Below are 19,748 nucleotides of genomic sequence, written 5' to 3'. Positions count from 1 at the left end.
TGAGGCTAAGGGGAGATTGGGAGTGATTGACCTTGACCCTCACATCCCAGACCAGTTCCAGTTCAGCTTCTTTGTTTTCCTGTTCTCTAATTTCTATTTCATTTACTGTCTCCTCTACCTCATCTAATCTACTTTTAAAACCCTCCATTGTATGTTTCGTTTCAGATACTGTATTATTTTTCAAAGTTTCTGTCTCTTTGTTGGAATCCTCCTTGAGATCTTGAATATTTTTCTGTAGCTCATTAGCAAGTTTCTGACTTTTACTTTAAAATCTTTACCAAGAAGATTGGTGATTTCAGTTTCACTAAGGCCTCTTTCTGGTGTTTTTTCCTTGAATTTTTGTTTGGACCAAATTCCTCTGTCTCTTCATTTTTTAAATTTTTTTATGAATTGATAGATTTGTGTAGGCAGTGCCCTCTAGTTCCCAGAATGTCAGTTTCCTGTGCTGGACCCCCAATTCTTTGCGTGCTATGGATGTGTGCAGAAGGTCTGCCTTGCTCATTGTGTTCTGATTTCAGATGGGCTGTGTGGGCCGTCAACTGATCACAGGAGCAGAGAGAATACTCACTGTAGCTGCCATCTGGCCTGCTGCAATGGTGGGGGACAGATGAATGGGATCAGCACCTGCCAGGAGGAAAGAGCTCCCAGGGCTGGTTCTTTCATGCAGCTCCCTGGCTGACCCAAAATAGGGCTGAGCAGGCTGGAGGTTCTCCCCCTGCCTACCTTGGAGTAAAGTTTGAGTTCATTGCTGACTAGCAGGCCAAGCATCACTGGAAGGAGTCTCCAGGCTGTGTTGCCAGCAAGAGGTATGGAACATCTGAAGTTCCTGAGGGTTCCCATCTTTTGGGCTGAGGGTGGACTGGGAAGGTATTGCCCACGTGACCTTTCTCCTAAATAGACAGCACTGTGCAATCCTTGCCTCTTGACACCCCTCTTGCTGCTGAGAAGTCTTTCAAACTGCCCGCTCTGCTTTCTTTCTCAGGGGGGCTGATAGAGCATGTCTGTTCTCCGCACATGGCTGTAATCTCAGCCTCTCTGAGTGTCCTGCCGTCTCTGTTGTCATGCCCCACCAATCACCAGGGCACTGTGCAGTGTGGGTTTGTGAGCTTGTGTCCCCAGAGCAGATCTCCAGGGCCAGGTGCTCCGGGTCCTGAGCTTCTACTCTCTCCCCCCTCTGTTCCTCTTCCTCCCACCTGTGGCTGGTGTGGGACGAGGGCTTGGGTCCCGCTGGATTGCGTCTTTGTCACTGTACCCTTTCCTGTAGGGTCTTCTCTTCTTCCCCAGATGTAGGTGGTCAGTTCTGTAGTCTTCAGGTTGATTTCAGACCTCGTTGTATTTGCTGTATTTTCATGTTCTATGGGATTTTGGAAGGAAGTTTTTGCCTTGCTTTCATACACCATTGTCTTTTTCTTTACCATCTCTGACAATTTGTGTTTTTAAACAAAAGAATTACAGATATAAAAATAATATCCATCTACTGAAAATATTGTGAAACAATGCCATAAATTTGCCCTATTTTCAAATTTTGATTTTTTAAGGTATTATAGGTACTTGAAACAAAGCACCTTCAGTTCTAAATCTAACATTGGATTTTGCTGGAGAACCCACAACCTCCCTGCAACACAGAGAGACACATGTGTTGACAGGCCCTGAGCTGTCTGTAACATCACTCATTCTCCTGATGGAGCAACAAGCCTGCCAAAGAACCTACATGTAGATTCCACCCTAAATCCCAGGGATTTATCAAACCAGAGGATGTCTAACAGCCAGATAAGCATGAAGTATGTCTTTTTTGGAAATAGGCATTTCCTCATCCCCAAATAAAATTTGTTTGTGAAGAAATTTTATTACATTCCTATGTCAACCCAAATTCCAGAAGAAAATTAAAGATGAAATAGACAAAATTGAAACCATAGAAGAAAAATAAACATTGATGAATATTTTTATGTTCTCTAAATGGAAAGGCCATTCCCAATATAAAGGTAGTGCAGTGAAAGTGCCAAGAAAAAACTAATATATGAGTTCCTGCATGTGTGTTCTCTGCTCTTCCTACATGAGGTTGATAGTTTCGTTAAGATTTTTACCCTGTGGTGGAATGTGCAGTCAGCATCTTCATCTGTTCTAAGACATTTTTCTGTGAATGTCGTTCACACATGGGTCCATCATTGGTCACATTTTTTTCTTATAAAATCTCTGTGCTGATATTGTGCCATAGTCTTTCTTGAACACATACTGTTAATGATCTGGTTTTTCCTGGTCCAGCTATTTGCAGGTGGGTCCATGGAAGGTGGGAGAGGCCAGAGGTCTCTGCCAGCCCTTGACCTTTCCAAGGCCCTCTCTCTGATGTCACATAGACCACTGCTTCTGCCTGGTGTGGCTCTCCTGGGAGTACTGTGTAGCCCTGCTCCCTCCGGTTCTCTGACCTACGCTGAATCTGGAAGGATTTCTGTCACAAGCCCTGCATTCCCAGCCCCTTCATCTGTAGCAGCAAATGGAGGACAGAGCCCCTGCACTTCCAGATAAGCCCTTTACCTCCAGGGATATTGTGTTTGCTGGATCTTTCTGAGATCTGCTGCTAGGAGCCCTCTCCTTACTCTGTGCCTTTTCTCTGCATCCCAACCTCATCCCTCCGTTGTTAGGTATATAGGTTGTAGACTGCATTTTTGGATGAGTTTCTCCTTTTTAGGAATATACTTCTGCTGTTACTTACTGAGATCTGCCACTCCTCGTACACCTGGATGTTCTCTTTGAAGTTTTTGCTTAATTGCTTTTCTTTTTGATTCTGCGGATTTTGTTTGTCACCCGTTTGCTGAAAAAGTGGGGTAATATTTTTTAAATCTTTGTTTTGTTGTTTATAATTTTTCCTTGTTGCTTTACAGTTTTCTCAAAGGAAAAGGAGAAATGTAGTAAGGTTACTGATGTATTTGTACTAGAAAGTTACATACAGTGTTGAGTGTTGCTATTCAGAAGCCTAATGCAACTCTAATTCTCATTCTTTTATTCAGAACCTGTGTCCTTAAACTCCTTGGGGCTCTTTCAGTATTCTTTTTCTCTGATATAGTAGAATTAGATAAAAATGTGCTCGTTGTGTATCTTTTTCTATTGATTATGCAGGTACATGATGGACCATTTCATTATGGATGCTTACATTCTTCAACTGGGAAAGTTTATTTGATTACTTTTTATCTAACTTTTGTATAGTGTTCTCCACCCCACTCTTTCTTTTATCGCTTTCTGGAATATCAGTTATCCTGGGATTCCAATTATCATGGATGAATTTCTGTTTTTCTTACCTTTTCTCTACAATTTGTTTATTTTGGTCTCTGGGTTTCTTTTTCTGTTTCTAGGAGAGTTCCTGGTCTCTGTAACTTCCAGCCATCTATTGAATTTTTAAGTTCGACTGTTAAAATTCTAATTTCCAAGACTTGTTTCTTGTTTTCTGATATTTTCTTTTTCATTAAAATACTATACCTTTTTCTTGTGTATGCCCTTTATCTCTCTGGGAAAAAATTTAAAAAAAATTTTTTCTGGGCATTATTTGTTTTACCCAAGATCCCTTTTTGTCATCTTAAATTTGCTTTTCCTCTATTCTTTCATACACAATTTGTTACAAGGGGAACTTCACTGGGAAGAAAGCCATCTGTTTTTTTGGGGGTGTGTCCTACTTATTATTGGTCTGATCATGAGTCTTTTGGTTAGTGCTGAATTGCTCTCCAGAAGATCTCACTCAGACCCACAACTATCCCCAGTGTCCTGGGTGCTGGATGTTTCCTTTTAACTTAATGCAGAGAACATCATTTGAGTAGATACATGAGATGCATCTGAGGGAGGATTTACAATTTCTGAATGCAGTCTGTCAACCTCTCTTTGTAGAGCCTTACCTGCATTATCATGTCAACCTATCTTTGTAAAACCTTACCTGCATCATCCATTGTACCTGATGTCAATTCTGAGCCCCTCGTTAATTTTCTGGGGGCAAACTGGTTTACTTCCTCTGCCATGAGAAGTCAGTTACTAACTACTCCATCTATTTTTCTGTCTCCCAAATTTTTCTCAACTAATGGAGATAATACCAGATGATAACCTCCTAAAGTATTACTGTATGGAACAAATGAAGTGAAGTATGTAATATGCATAACAGTACCTAGCATGTAGTAATCATTCTGTAAATGGTAGTTTTTAGTATTATATAACTTCTGAAAATCCCAGATGGTCCTAGTCATATTAATTCCCTAGGTGATGCCAAAAAAAAATCTCTATTGCTGTCTTTGTGGATTTACTGATATTCTTATATTCATTTAAAAAGAAAAGGAGAGCATAGTGTAATAAATTGTTCGTTCTCTTTCTAATAGTTTTTCCTCCTTTCTTTTCCCGACTTTATAGCATTGCTTATGATGTTCAGAATTAAGAGTGGTGGTAACAAACTGGTTTACCTTCTCCCTCATCTGGATAGGACTGCCCTTAGTGCGGGTGTGTGATTAGCTTTGGGTTGGAGATAAGATATCCTGGAACAAATGTCCCACTGATTGAAATTTGCTTTTGCTGCTTTAAGCAAGAATGTACCAGCAAATACACACACTCACACACACATACCACATATACTCATTAAAGGAAAACAGCCATTTGCAATTCTAACATCTGGGACCTTTATGATCAATAATCCTCAGAGAAAAAATGGACCATTTTGTATTTGAGAGTGGCAAGACCCAAAGAGAAAAAGGAAGGAAAGGAAAAGAAAGTGGCCTATCTAGTTCCTTGGGGTTACCTGTTATGCAGTCCTGCTACCACTTCTACAGTCATTTGCTCCCACATAATTCCATTTTGTGACCATACTAGCAGTGAGAAAACTATACCTCTGTAAATAAATCTGTACCATGCTTTTTCAATAATCTATTTGGTATTTTATTTCTAACTTTATTCATTAAGTCGCACATATGAATAGCAATTGCTATAAATGTAAGTTCAAAAGTTATTAAAAGGTTGGAATATTTGCTCTTAAACTAAATGGTCCTGATTATATTACTTCTTTAGGTTATTTCATCCATGTTAGTTGTAATTTTTCTACCCCTCACTTTTCAGCTGTTGCTACCTTTATCTCTGGTAATATGCCATCTCTGACCATCTTGGACTCAAGAATGCAAACCCACTTAGTGTAATTAAATCTAAAGAGTAGCTAGGCAATGGCATAGGGTCTGAGGATATCACCCATGATTAATGTAGAATTTTATGCGGTGACAAATTTATTTTGGGTCCCAGCAGGCTAAAAAAAATTAACTATTTAAATTAGTAAACTACAATTAATTCTGAAGAAATGGTACATGCACACAGTAATATATTTCAGAGATCCAAATGGTTACATATTGAAAAATACCTTGGACCTCATACACTACCAAGAGGCAACTACTCCTATCACTTTTCTATCTGTATTTACAAACTGTTATGTACATATAACCATGTACATATATTTTTCATAAATGGTAGGATTTGAAATTAATTTCTTAAAGATCATTGCATATAAGTCTACATAAAGCTAATTTATTTGTTTTCTTGAAGGATGGCATATATATAAAGCAATGCATGAATTGTAAGTGTACAGAGTGGTGATTTTCCACAAAATGAACATACCTGTGTAACCAGAACTCAGATCAAAGCAGTAACATTACCAGCACCCTAGGAGATCCCTTTGTGCTCCTTGCAGTCACTGTTCAGTCACTACTTCCCAAACATAGCTATTGTCCAAACTTCTGATAGCTAATTTTGTGTGGTTGCAAATGTTTTTTCTACTGTGAATATATCCTATTTTATTTGAAATTCCCTTGATGGACATTTTTAGTTGTTTCCAATTTTTTACTGTTACAAACAATGTTGCTAGGAATATCCCTGTACAGGTGCCATTTCAAATATTTTAAGTACATCAGAAGTATAAATTCCTAGAAAAGTGTTATAAATTATGATAGGTATTAGCAAGTTGCATTTTATTTATGTACAAATTTATATTTCTACTAGCAATCCTTAACATGCCTTTTCCCCACATCTTTGCTTATAAATCATATTTTAAATTTTTAGATTTTTATAATATGTATAGGTGAAAGATAGTACCTCTTTATAGTTAAGTTCCCATTTCTTTTTCTATGGACAAGTATATGCATTTTCTTACATGTCTAAGAAGCATTTTTATTACTTGTGAGCAGTCTGTTCATATCCTTTACTTTTTAACTTATTTAAACTCATAGGATATTAAGAGTATAAAGGACCCCATGTCTTAATTTTACAAATACAGAAATTAATCCAAACAAAGGTTTCAATATACTATTGTATTTCAGATATTACTGTCTACCAGAATCATTACCTCTAGATAAATGAGGTGTGCCTGTGTATGAAAACTCAAAATGAGGGAAAAGATTAATTAGGGGCTTGAGAAATAAGCTGATTTCCCCTTCAAGATCTTAATTCATTAACTACAGTAACAGACCCAAGGCCACATATCACCTTAAAGAACTTAGCTCAAGCTACAGCAAGAGACCCAAAGCCCAAGTAAACCACAAGAATTACCTCCCTCTGGTTATGAAATTTTTACTTATAGCCTGAACCAATCAGTAAACAGCCTCTTTTCTCTAACTGTATTCCAATCAGTTACCCACATCACAGGACTTCTATTAGAACCACTTAACACAAGTACTAATACCCCATTCAAAAGCCCTTCCTAACTTTCCTAGATTAAGATTCTCCTGAACTTTCTCCATGGGGAAAACTTGATATAGCAAGCTAAATATAGATGGCTTATTGTGACTTAGACATGTGACTGTTGATCTTTCATTGGTGGGCTTTGGCAATCTCTGTAGAGTTCCCACAGAGATTCTGTTGAGATCTGTTACAATGGACCAGGATGCTCAACATGGAAACTACACATGCACATTATCTGAGACTGCTCAAGTCCACCTTGCCAATAACGATAAGGTAACTTTTAAACTTCCATGGTGCCCTTCAACATAGTTTATTTTCCTATTCCTAGGATTAAGAATAAAATGATGGATTCTGATCAGGTTGTACTCTTTTGTCTTTTGGTTAAATTTGGCTTGTAGTGTTGTTTTCTGTTCCTTTTTCCCTTTGATTTTTTAAAATTTGAAGTATCATTGATACACAATCTTATGATGGTTTCATATAAACAGCACAGTGGTTTCAACATTCATCCATATTGTCAAGTCCTCACTGCCTCTATTGCTGTCACTATCAGCATAGTAAGATGTAATAGAGTCATCAATTGTTTTTTATCTTTGATTTTGATGTCTTCTATGTTTTATCTATGAAGGAAAGTCTTTGAGGAGAGGCAGGCATAGGTCTGATGAGTTTGTCATTCAAGTTGGCCCTGAAGACTAATGAATAGTGTATAAGGGTTACTATTTCTCCACATCCTTGGTAACTCTTGTTATATATCTGAGTTTTTGATACTAGCTATCCTTGTTCATGTGAAGTGGTATTTCATTGTAGTTTGGATTTGAACTTACTTGATGACTAATAACATCGAGCATATTTCATGTACTTATTGGTCATTGTATATCTTTATTTGCATTTCCATATTTTATGTTCTGTTTATAATTCTCTCATCACAGATATAACTTGCAAATATTTTCTCCCATTTCTTGGGTAGCCTTTTCACTGATTATGGTTTCTTCTGAAGCACAGAAGTTTTAAATATTGATGACATCCAATTTAGTAAATTAAAACATTTTCTAATTACTGTATTTTCCAATTCATTTACTCTTTTCCTATAATCCCTATCACTTTATTGATATTCTCTATTTGATACGACATTGTCATCATGCTTTTACTTCTTAATCATGTTTTCCTGTAGTAATGTGAATATGTGATTAATGGCTAATTTGAAGTAGTTGTTTACAAATCTGTTTCTCACAGGCAGTTTCTGTTGCCTGCTTCCCCCTACCCCCCACCAGTGTATGGGTTACTTTAACATTTTGCTTGCCTTTTAATTTTTTGTTGAAAACTGGACATTTTAGAACCAAATGCTTCTTGTTCTGCTCCTATAACTCACAGAAAAGACCATGTCAGTTGGTTCCATATTATCCTAAGAACCATCTTCTTTCCTGAAAAATATTCCATTTTTGAATAAACGCCTTTAAATTCATTTCTTACTTTATCAAAAATTGTTAAAGACCATTCCAGTTGCCAGGTCTTAAAATCATAGCATTTAATCTAAACTAAATATGGTTCTTAGTAGTAGAGTTGCATTGGGAGTATTTGTGCTTTTACTAAAGCATAATAGGATTTGGTGCTGTGTATATACATGAACTCTTTTGGTCAAGCTGAATCCTCATTAAATAAGTTACAGGCTCATGCTAGTCATATTTTCCCTTTTTTGAGATTTATGAATATTGGGTAATGATTCTCAATGCTGGTTTGAGCCTAATTGATGTCTTTGTCTCTTGGTGGCATTCCGTTATCAAGAACCAGGTTTCCAGAATCTTAAGATGGGTCAGTAAATAACCAGACAGATGGGTCTGGAAATAACCATTCAAGAAAAATAGCAAGAAAGTTAATAGAAAACTGATGAAAATCAAACTAAAGTTGAAGCATGTATTTCTTTGTTATACATAATGAATTGAAGGAATAACATCAACATAATGTCACTGATACAGATCTGTTCATTTATTATAATGTTGCTTAGGACAAAGTCTGAGAGAACTAAATAAGGGATTATCAAACCCATCATGATCTTAACTCATAAAGCAAAATTATGGATGCACAGCCCAGGTAAAACAAAAAACATTTCCTCTGACACATGCAAAAAGTTCCCCGTAGTTAAAATCCTCTATTTTAAATCCTGAACAAATTAGCAAACAACTGCTTCTTCCAATTCTAACCGGACTACTGTACAGACTGACTTTAAAAGCAGCCCAATTGCTTAATTTTCTAAGATTGAGAGACTCCCAAACTTTGCCGATTGTTTGTTCTCCTTTGTTACACTAATCTGCCCCTAGAGAAATATAGGTATGTCTCTAAGAAATCTTGTTAGTTTCAAAGGATTTTCTTAAAAACACATAGTCCAACTACCCAGTAAAAATTACTATTAATATTTAAGTTTCCTATTTCAGGAATGGTTTGCATATGCTTTTAAAAATTTTAGCTTAACATTTCAATTCAGCTGTATAGTGTTAAGTTGGTAGAGTACATGCCGAAGTTTAACCATCTTATTCTCCAATCATTAGGCCTTTATTCCCGAATTTTTGTTATTAAAACAAATCTGTGATAAATAGTATTTTGAATAAAGATAATAAAACAAATCTGTGATAAATAGTATTTTGAATAAAGATAAAATTAGGTCCTCAGGAAAAATCCTTGCAATGACAACAACTTAACTGAAGGGTAAAGGCATTTTTGGACTTGAGCCACATTACTGTGGCACATAACAGTTTTGCCCACTAATTGCTACCTACAGCCGTTACAGTAAATGTTCCCCTGAACTCTCGCCAGTATATTTGGAAAATCTTAAGTGTAAGTTTTGCCTGGACATTAAAAACTTCAAAAAATATTTCCATACAGCTTTTGAGGAACACAACAGGCAGGTCCCTCAATTTGCCTCTACAATTCTCAAATTTACTAGGTAGAATTGAAGTCATAAAACACAGTGGAAGTGCAGTAAATACAAGGACAAGATTAGTTACTACAGGCATAGGTAATCACATGGTAGGTTTGCATATAGTCAGGAATAAAAGATTTTAAAGGATTTTCCAACTTAAATTCTTTTCAAAACCTTTATTGACAATTCTTTGGCTATAAAAAAAGTCAGGAATTTTATAAGACACTGAGGAAAAATTAAAACAATTGAACATGAGTTAACTGTTAGGGTGAACAGGTAACAGAGGCAACTATTCTATTAGTAATGTAATACCTCAGACCATCTTTGAAAAGCACAGTTTGGCATCACTGGGTCTAGAGCTTAGTAATAAAAGTTAAGCAAGCCTCGACTCCTCGTCCTGTTGGGCCCTGGGCTCTCAGCTTCACCAGTCTCTCTAGTCCAATGTGGAGACTGGAGCGCTGGTCCTCAGTTTTCTGTCTCCTATGTATTTACACAAGTTGTGGCTGGGACACTGAAGCCTGGGAAAAGGGAGTAAGGTAGGGCCACCTCAGATTTGTTTCCTCATTTCAGAATTCAGCTAAACCTCCGTATTCCCGACGTCAGCCAAAAAAGAAAACTCTTAGTCTCCACCACCCGCCTTGAGGGCTAAAACAGAAATCAATGAGCTCCGCCCCCCACTAAGAACACTCGGACCACCCGCTGTTCGGGGCAGCTGCAACTACATGTCAGCCTGGCGCAACGCATGCGTTGTAGCACGGGGTCTTTTTCCGGTCTTTTCCAGCGGTGTGAGGGGCCGTTCGGGTGCAATTAGAACTACCATTCCCAGCATCCTGCTCTGCGCGAGGAAGGCAGGCCGGGACGTTGCGAAAGCGGCTCCGGGGATAGCGGGCCCGAGCGGCACGCTCCTCCTTCGGAAGCGGTTATTCCCCTCTTTCCGCCGGCGGCGTCGCGGCGTCGGCGCACACGCAGGGGCGGGTCACAGTGGAGCGACGCCGGGCTGGGCGGGAAGGGAGTCGCGGTGGCGGCGGCGGCGGCGGCTGCGGCGGGGGCAGCGTCGGCAGCGTCGGCAGCAACGGCAGCAGAAGCGGCGGCGGGGGGCAGGGAGAGCGGCGGTGCTATCTGGCCGTCGGAGAAATGGGAGACCCAGGGCCGGAGGTGAGTGGGCGAGAGTTGGGCCGTGGCGTTCTCGGCCGCACGGCGCCGGAGGGTGTGTTTTGTCGGGGGTGGGGAGGCCTGCTGCACGGCCGCGGCCGGGGGGCGATGGCTCCCTCCGCGCCTCGGGCCGAGCCCAGCTTCAGAGCCTGGTGCCTTTCTGAGCGGGGAACCCGCAGCAACAATGGCCGCCCGGCCTCCCCCGACCCCCTGCACCGGCTCGGGAGTTCCTTGTGCCGCTGCTCTGCCAGTGGGAGCGACATTTTGAGATGGGATTGCTCCTCTGTGGTGAGCTTGCATCCCCGCCGCCGGCGGGGGCAGGGGAATCCGCGGGGGTCGGCAGCTCCGTGTACGCCGGGGCACGAGCCGACTGACTGCTTCGTGCTGTTCTTAGCCGGGCGTTCTTGCGTGGGGTTGGGCTCAGTCGGGTTTCCTCAAGAGCTTTTCGTTTTAGAAAGTTCTTTCTTTGTCTCTCCTTTTGGAAAAGTCTTTCCCTGCAAGCATATGGCTGAATAGGTAAGCGTGTTTTGGCTTATTTTTTATAGATAATAGAATCTGCCCCCCCAGCCGGGCCTGAGCCGTCTGAGTCAACAACGGATGAAAACGAAGATGACATTCAGTTTGTTAGTGTAAGTAGCAACGTATTCGGGTTTTTCCAGAGTCAGAGACAGTGCGCGGTAAGCCATTAGGGGATTATACCTCGCCTGTTCATTGATACTCCGCGAACATGTGACAATGTCCGGAAGGTGCTTGACACTGTGGAGCATGGCCCGGGATCAGGAAGTTTACCAGAAGAGGTCTCTGAGCAAGCACAGGAGCCATCACAAAGACGTGCCTTGGTTTAGAGCCGTTTTATATTTAATCTACACGCCGAGTTCTCGTTTCTTTTTCTTCCTTTTTTTTTTTTTATTTAAAAGAGTTCTGGTTTCTTAAGACTGTTTTGAAGTGGGCCTGAGTATCTTCCTAACACAGGTTAGGGAGAAGCGAGGTCCAATGATGAGGAAGGAGGTAGAAGCCAAGAAGGGTTGCAAGAACTCCCAAGTGTGAGCATTCTGTAGCTTCACTGCCAGATAGCCTGAAGGCTGACCTCTGAGGACATCATATTACATCGTAGTTCAACAATTGATATTCATAATGAAGATCCTTACATCACCAGCCTCCATATTTTTCTAAGTTTTATTTCTTTTGTTACAGTAGTCAGTCTTCAAGCCTTAGTAACTGTATTGCTGGACCCCACTCCAGACCTGCTGAGTCAGAATTTCAGAGCACAAATGCATTTTGGTACAAATGCAAGGAGCATGACATATTTTGGGTTGATTTTTCACCCAAAATTGTTCAAGTTTTATGAAGGCTCTGTTTAAAGTGGTATCTCAGCTAGCTAAGAACACTTCTACCCCAAACAGTGATTACTGAAGGTTTGCTATTAAAGGTGTATAATTTTTCTATAATAGTTTATCTGATAATGTATTCGTGGTTGTTGGTTTTGGGGGCAACTTTGTGAAACTGGTTATTAAAAAATACCCTATATGTACCTTAACAGTAATTCTTATTGTGGTGATCCATTGTTGTATTTTGTTTAGGAGTCTTTCCCAGGATCATTTTCTTGGCTTTTTTCGCCATTGCTAGTGCATATGGTACTCTGTCCTTTCATTTTAAACTTAAGGGATTTTGGGTTGGGGAAATAGAATTATTGTATCCTCCCTCTTCCCTCACTGTGGACTGAAATGTGTTTGGTAACAGGATACCGTATCTCTGAAGGACAAACATTTTCAGGTTCTTTCTGAGTATTGGTGTATTTATGAACAGAGACTATTTATCTTGATATTTTGTGCAAATGAAAGAATGACACACTTTATCAACTGTGGTCCTTACTTTCGGAATCACAGGTGGAATCTACAAAAATAAGATTAGAAAGATGTTTTTTGGTATTCTGTAATGAACTGTAGTATAGCTTGTGTCTAATTCATGGAAGCTTATGTGGTGAATTTTAAAATGCCCTTTTAATGTATATTTTAAATGTAGAGAATCTGTTATATCTTTGCATCAAAAATAAAAGGTATACAATCAATGTATTGTGTATCCCTCTTGGTACCACATTTTGTATTTATCCGTTTGCAAATGTAGGTTCACAGGTTTGATAGTTCCAAATAGAATCAAATTATATGTATTTAGTGCAATTGCAATACTAGAAGAAACCTATTAAAAACATTCCTTCTGCCTTTTTTTCATTTTATATGATCGTTAGTAATTTAAAAAAATTATATTTTAGTATCATTGATATACAATCTTATATTGGTTTCAAATGTACAACACAGTGGTTCAGCAGTTACCCATATTATTAAATCCTCACCCCCACTAATGGGGTTACTGTCCGTCAACATACAAAAATGTTATAGAATCCTTAACTCAATTCCATGCAATATTACCATCCCTGTGACCAACTTAAAATTGATTTTTTTGCCCCTTTATCCCCTTCACCCTTCTCATCTACTCACCCCAAGCCCTCTCCCATGATAACCACCAGTACCTTCTTAGTGTCTATGAGTGGACTGCTGTTTTGATTCTTTTTTGCTTTGTTTTCATATTCCACAAACTAAGTGAAATCATATGGTACTTGTCTTTCTCTGCCTGGCCTATTTCACTTAGCATAATACCCTGTAGATCCATCCATGTTGTTGGAAATGGCAGGATTTCTTTTTATTTTTCCTAATGCCCTTCTGCCTTTTTTGGTTAAAACACTTAAATGACACTTAATGATACCGTAATTCTATTTTAAAATATATTCAGAAGTAATCTAGTACTTCCCTAGGTCACCTAATCTTAGACTTGACTGCCTCAGGTAATGCTTATTCAGTGAAGATAATGGTTTCCTGCTTTTAGGTGTCTTCATTGTAATGTCACTTCTTGATTTCTCTGTTTTGGAATTCTTAGTCTGCTAATTTTCTCTACAGTCCACATTGTGGCACAGCAATCGTTCTGTGGTTTGTAAAGTACAGAGTCTGAAACTAAACATAGTATGCTGAAGGAAAGTAGTAATACAGTTGTGGAGGTGTAAAAATAAGCCCTTTCATTTAAATTTTATTGAATCTAAGTACAGAGAACTGCACGATTCGTAGGTTTATTGTTTGATTTTTGCAAAGCCAGTATACCTGCGTGAACAGTGCTCAAAACAAGAAACAGAATGTTACCAAACAAAAAACTTTATTTCGGTCCTTTGCTCTCATTTTCTGTTGAGAAGACAGACTCCCCCCGCTATCCAAAATTAGAGTGTTTTCACAAAACCTTGAATAAGCCAAAAAGACATTAAAGTGAAGAAGCAGTTAACATTAATTTACATGGAAAAAATTTCTTCTGAGTATTCCCACACCCAAAAACTAACCTCTCAGGCATTCTGGTACTGTAGGGCACATCTTGCTAACGGATGTACAAAATCAGGCGAGATAAAGCACAGATGCTCACGGACACAGTTCAGAGCTCTGGCGGCTTGATGCTGAGATGCTGAGTGTGGTTCCTTGGAAGGAGCTTGGCGGGACCGGATCTTGCCGCCCCCGTCGTGAGCCATCTTAACAGCTGGCTGCAGAACACCCTGAATGCCATTTTTGCCTTTTGCCTTTTTTCATAAAAATGAAAATACTCTTTGGATTTCTTTTGTTTAGCAAAAATAGGTACTAAGTAGGTCTTTCATAAACATGAAGTGGGTAATAGGAACTTTCAAAAAAGTGAGGGATACCTGTATGATCCCTTATTGAGCCACCATCTTTCTGTCTTTGAAACTGCAGCTAGTTTAGTAATGTACTCCCAGGACATTACTAAATGTAGGTAAGAGATGATAACTATTTTTCACAGAGCTACCTTAGATAAAAAGATACAGAAATTGCTGTGGCAGCCTATCATAATTTCAGTACATGAGATTTAGGTTTCAGTCAAGATTGATGGTATGTGGAATCATTGAACATGTAGAAATAATGAAGGAAATCAAAGGGTAATTTCACGAATAACTTCAAGAGCATACAGGTCAAGTGATAATACTTTAGCTGCAGTAGAAAGGGGTCATGGGCAAAAAATGAGGATAGCTTTTGGTTGGGTGTCTTGGAGCTGTAAATAGCTCAATAAATAGAAATGTTGGGAGTTCGTAGTATGCAAAGTCATAAGTTAGGTACCTGAGGGCTACAAAGATAATAAAAAATACATCCTTATCCATAGTTAGTCTTTTATTGTATGAGATGAGATGATGAGAACTATGTAAATAGTTCTAGTAGGAAGTAGAACATTCTTCAATAAAAAGTACGTGGTGCTACCAGAAAAAGTCAAGGCTTTTAGTTTATGACTTTGGTATAGGTTGCATTTTGTATTTGTTTAAGAGGGCATTTTGAGATGCAGTAAGGAAAGGCATCAAAATGAGAAAGCAGAGAGGATTAATGTGTAGTTCTGGAGGGTAAGATTTTTTTGGAGTGGGAGAGGAAAGATGGTTCAGATCTTGAATCGTCGCTTAAATCTGAACTTAAAGTGGCAGTTGGGAGCCTTTTGAAATTTTTGAACTGGGCAGAACTGCAGAAGTAAACTATGTCCTCAACTTCTCTGTATGAATAAAAATATTATTTATGGTTTAGGTTAGATTTTTACATCTGTTGCTCAAATCTATATTCTTTGTTTTAGCAGTCTAAACTACTTTTGTAGACTGTATTTTAGTTTATTGACATGACAGTAGGTAGTTGGTATTTTGACTTTGTATGAGAGTTTTCTAATAATAGGAACAAAAACTATTTCATTAATTTATTTTTTTTTGGGTAATAAACCAACTATGTTCCTAAACTGGTTGTGCTTCTGCTCCTGGCCCTAAATCCTATGACTTTGGGAGTAGAATTCTTTGGTTTTGTTACTTGTACAGAGGGGATGAGAATGATGGTTTACTAGTTGATGGATGGAGTGAATTCAAATAAAATACCTTGCATTTGGAAGACCACATGCTTTTATCTTTTAAGGATAAAAGCAGTCATTATAAACATAAATTATTTGGGGGAATTAATCACTTATTTCTTGTCCAGTGTTATGAGGATTTAAGAGTTGGGGACAATAGGAGGAAGTTCTAAAGGAAGAGAAAGTATTTTGCCTCAGAAACTTAGGTAATGAGGCATTGATTTAAAAAGTGTGTGCATACTTTGTCTCACAATTAGAGTGACCATGTATTTACAGAAGCAGGTATACCTGCTAGAACTCATTTAGTTTTCTTATTTGTTAAAAGGGGTAATAGTAATAATTCAGTATCTCAACTTGTAAATTAACAGGGGATTCAGTGAAATAATGTACATGAAAAGCTGTGACACAGTGCCTGTACAGGGCTCAATGGCAAATGTTACTGATCTGTAGTAAAACAGTACTGAAATGATTTGATTCTTCAAATTCATTATGGTGGAAGTTTTTCCATATCAACTGAAAATTAGGTGTAGAGTGTTTGTTTATAAGTAATCTTTTTCTTTGGGATACTGCTCTTTTCCTTTTTCCACCCACCCTCTTGGTCTTGGCAGTTTCAAACACATGTTGTCTTACCCTTCTCCCACTCTTAACCACTTTTGTTGAGTGAAGTATTATATGACTCCTGCTTTTTCTCATTTTTGGATTTCTTATCCTGATTATTTTTATCTTCCTTTTTTAATTAGTGTAAATCATATCGAAATTGTCATTTTTTAGCAGTTCAAAAATGGCTGCATATCACTCTGACAGTTTACCCCCATAGTAAAGCTGGTCATCTCTCATCTGAATTTATTCCCTTTCTACTACATCTGCAGCTACTTTTAATCCTATTTGTGACCATTTTCCTTACTCTTTTTTTCCTGCACATTCTACTTTTAGCTTAGTGACCTTACCTTCTTTCAGGTCCCTTCTTTTCTTTTTTTACCTGCCATCTATTCGTGGAAGCTCCGCCCTACCTCTTAGTATTTCTGGTAACCTGGGGACTTTTTTGGTGTGCTCTTCCTATTGGTATGTTAATTAAAACTCAAAAGTTGATGCACATTTCTTGAAGAGAACAAACTAAGGTGATTATGAACAGGAGAAGCTATTGAGTTTATATTTCCTCTACTTCTTGGACTGACAGTCTTAATACCAGTGATTGGTTTTAGTCTTAAAATAGGTGATTCATCTCTGTTGACCATATATTGGAGAATATCTGTTCCTCTGTTTCTGTTTTTTAAACTTCGGTTTCTATAGCCCAGGCAAAAAATGTAATCACTTTATTACATGATCCCTGCCTGGAAGTTCTGCTCTCTTGTTTTGCCTTAGTGACTAGATTACTATAGTAAGGATAGCAATTCTTGCTTGGAAAGAAGTTGCAGCCTGGGGGAGAAACAATCTGCTTCGAGACTGGATGCCTCTTCTCAGGAAGATCATCTTTAACTAGATCTTACTGTCTCCTAACGCTAGAGTTTTTTTCTGTTAGTTTTTTCACTGAATGGATCACTCTGGCTTGCCAACAGTCAGCTTTCCTCATCCTAAGAAATATTTCCTTCAGCCATATTCTCCTGTATTCGTTTCTCATTCTCAACATGCCAGATTGTTCCCAACATGCCAGGTTTCTTAAAAGAATAGTTTTTACTCATGGCCTTTACTGCTTCATTTTCTACTCAGTTTTTTTAGAATCTGGCTTCTGTGCTCACTACTTGCTTGAAAGTTGCTCTCTCAGAGGCATTTTAAAATCTCCTTGTTATCAAATTCAGTGTTTGGTTTTTCTGTTTTTATTTTTTTGGTGCTTAAATGTTTTTGGCTACATTTAGCATTGACAACTTTTCATTGAGGTTTTCTCTATCTTTAGCTTCTTTGAATTTGTGCATTCCTAATTTCTTTTCTGATCTCTTACTAGCTATTTAGCTCTTGTTCCTGGATCCTAAAATTCCAGCATTCCTTCAGAAGCCTTCCTCAGTTCCTTATTTCTCTTCATTTTCTTCCTTGGCAATATCATAGTTACAGTTTAGTTCTAGAATTAATAGTCTTTTATGGGAGCATCTCCCAAATCTCTGTTTACAGTTACATTCATACATCCAGATTACAAAACTTGCATTTCCAGCTGCCTGCCAGATATTTCTGTGTACCACTGGCATATCAACGTACTATATTCAAGAGTGTCAGCTTCCTGTTTTCTGTATTCCAATTTATGTGAATAGCATTGGTATCCTTTTAGTCACTGAAGCTTGAAAATGTAGGGGCCACTTTGACTACTTGTTATTGTTTTTTATAGCTAATCATTTAGTTTTGCATTATACATGTGTATTTTCTTGTATATGTGCCACAGACTATCTCCTTGCTGTCACCACTATTTTAGTTCTGTATTATTATGTGCTTAGGCTGATTGATTATCCTACCTTCCCTGTTCTCCATACCTTATAGTGTGATTAATGATCTTAAAGCACTGGTCTCATAATGTTATTCCTCTCTTAGTATTTACTGATTCTCTTGCCTATAGAATAAAATTTCAGCTTTAAATATTAACGTTCAAATCATTGTTTATGATGGAGTCAGTATGGATGGAAAGAAAGCAGAATTAGGTTTGATGTTCGACTTTTTAGGAGTGGGAGGTAAAGCTGAGCTATTAGAGAATTCCATGCTTTTGAGCTTGGGTATCTAACAGGCTATTGGGGTTCCCATTCCATCTGAGAAGCGTTGAATCATACGTACATGTGTCCTTGTAGTGCTGTTCCTGTATTAATTGTAGTTATCGTTTTCCCAGTGAATTGACATGGTCCTAACACTCTGTCAGGGGTTAGGTTTTGTCATCCTTTCTTACCATGTAATCTGAATATTTTTCTCTGTTTTTTTCTGATAATTTTCTGCCACCCATAAGGTTTCCTCAGGAAGCCTTACCAGTCCCAACAGCAACATAAAGCATTGTTGTAACTGCTAGTTTAGTCTGAATAACTATCTAACCTGTAATGCGCTCATTTCTTTCATAGGAAGGACCATTGAGACCTGTTCTGGAATACATTGATCTGGTCAGCAGTGATGAAGAAGAGCCTAGCACTTCTCAGAGTGATGTAAGTACATAGTATTAGATCTGCATTTCTTTTGTCATCAAAGAGGTATTCTCTAAAGAGAGGTATCACATCAGTGATGTGACTGTGACTGTGTTTAGGAGCTCTGTGCTATAGTGAATGGCCCATTTCTGTTTAGAATGGGCCATAATAGGTATCCAAGGAATCTTTTGCCCAGAACATTTCCTCTTTCAAGTTTGTTCCTTTACAGTCAGTGAGGATATGAAAAGACAGTTTGACACAGGAAATCTAAGCCTTGGAGATGAACTGATAAAAAAGAAATTGCATAAAAGCTGCAAGCTTTGGGACCCTTCTGCCACTCTCCTTTCCTCTCTCTTCTCAGGTGCCCTATAGAATTGAAACCTTTTCTTTCAGATCCATGTGACCACCGAAAATTTGTTTTATCTTGGAAGAAAGGATATGTGAAGGGCCTTTAGGAAATGCAATGTGTGGAAGGGTTATAGGTGATCATTACTTCTTTGTCATTCCTTTTGACCTCCTCTATTCCCCACATATATGGAGTTTTGTCTCTGACCTCTTATTTTTGGTTTACTGTTGGTCATGGGTTTTGCCATTAAACTACTACTTCCCTTACTTTGGGACCAACTAGTTGAGCCCTTTGTTGCAGTCTTATTTTTCATTTGTCTTAATCTAAATTTCCATTATTGGGCTATTTTCTTTATGGATTTGAGAACTGGCTGTTCAAGGAGGCCAGAAAACTTCTTGCTCTCTGATATAGGGGATTGAGCCTTGGACTTGGATTCAGAATACCTAGGTTTTAGTCTTAGCTGTCCTCCTCAGTAATTCTGTGACTTTGGATAAATTAAGTAGCTTTTTAACCTTAGTTTCTTTATTGAATAATAATAATACCTAACCTTACAGCATTGTTGTGAGGAAGAAATGAGGTGACATATACGTCAACTCCCTGGAAACTACTAACCATCAAGTAGGACTAAGCAACTGGAAAGTTTTGTTCTACA

At 38.4% G+C, this 19,748-nt stretch overlaps 1 protein-coding gene across 4 annotated transcripts in view; it reads left to right on the top strand.

Moving 5' to 3' along the window:
* Positions 1–9,737: 9,737 nt before the first annotated feature.
* The window catches only part of ZNF451 (zinc finger protein 451), a 70,995-nt gene continuing 60,984 nt past the window's right edge, over positions 9,738–19,748 (top strand). Inside the window, exons 1-3 of one of the 4 annotated variants that reach the window (XM_017661016.3) lie at positions 9,738–10,750; positions 11,293–11,376; positions 18,691–18,771. In XM_017661016.3, coding sequence (XP_017516505.1) covers positions 10,730–10,750; positions 11,293–11,376; positions 18,691–18,771 — 186 coding nt within the window. In that variant the 5' untranslated portion in view covers positions 9,738–10,729. The remainder of the gene's footprint in view (positions 10,751–11,292; positions 11,377–18,690; positions 18,772–19,748) is intronic. The other 3 variants (XM_017661015.3, XM_017661014.3, XM_073225074.1) reach the window with 3 other exon arrangements.

The sequence above is a fragment of the Manis javanica genome, chromosome 16 (genome assembly GCF_040802235.1).
Source record: "Manis javanica isolate MJ-LG chromosome 16, MJ_LKY, whole genome shotgun sequence".
NCBI lineage: Eukaryota > Metazoa > Chordata > Mammalia > Pholidota > Manidae > Manis > Manis javanica.
Note: the sequence above shows the minus strand (reverse complement) of the source record. Positions and strands in the feature narration are given on the sequence as shown.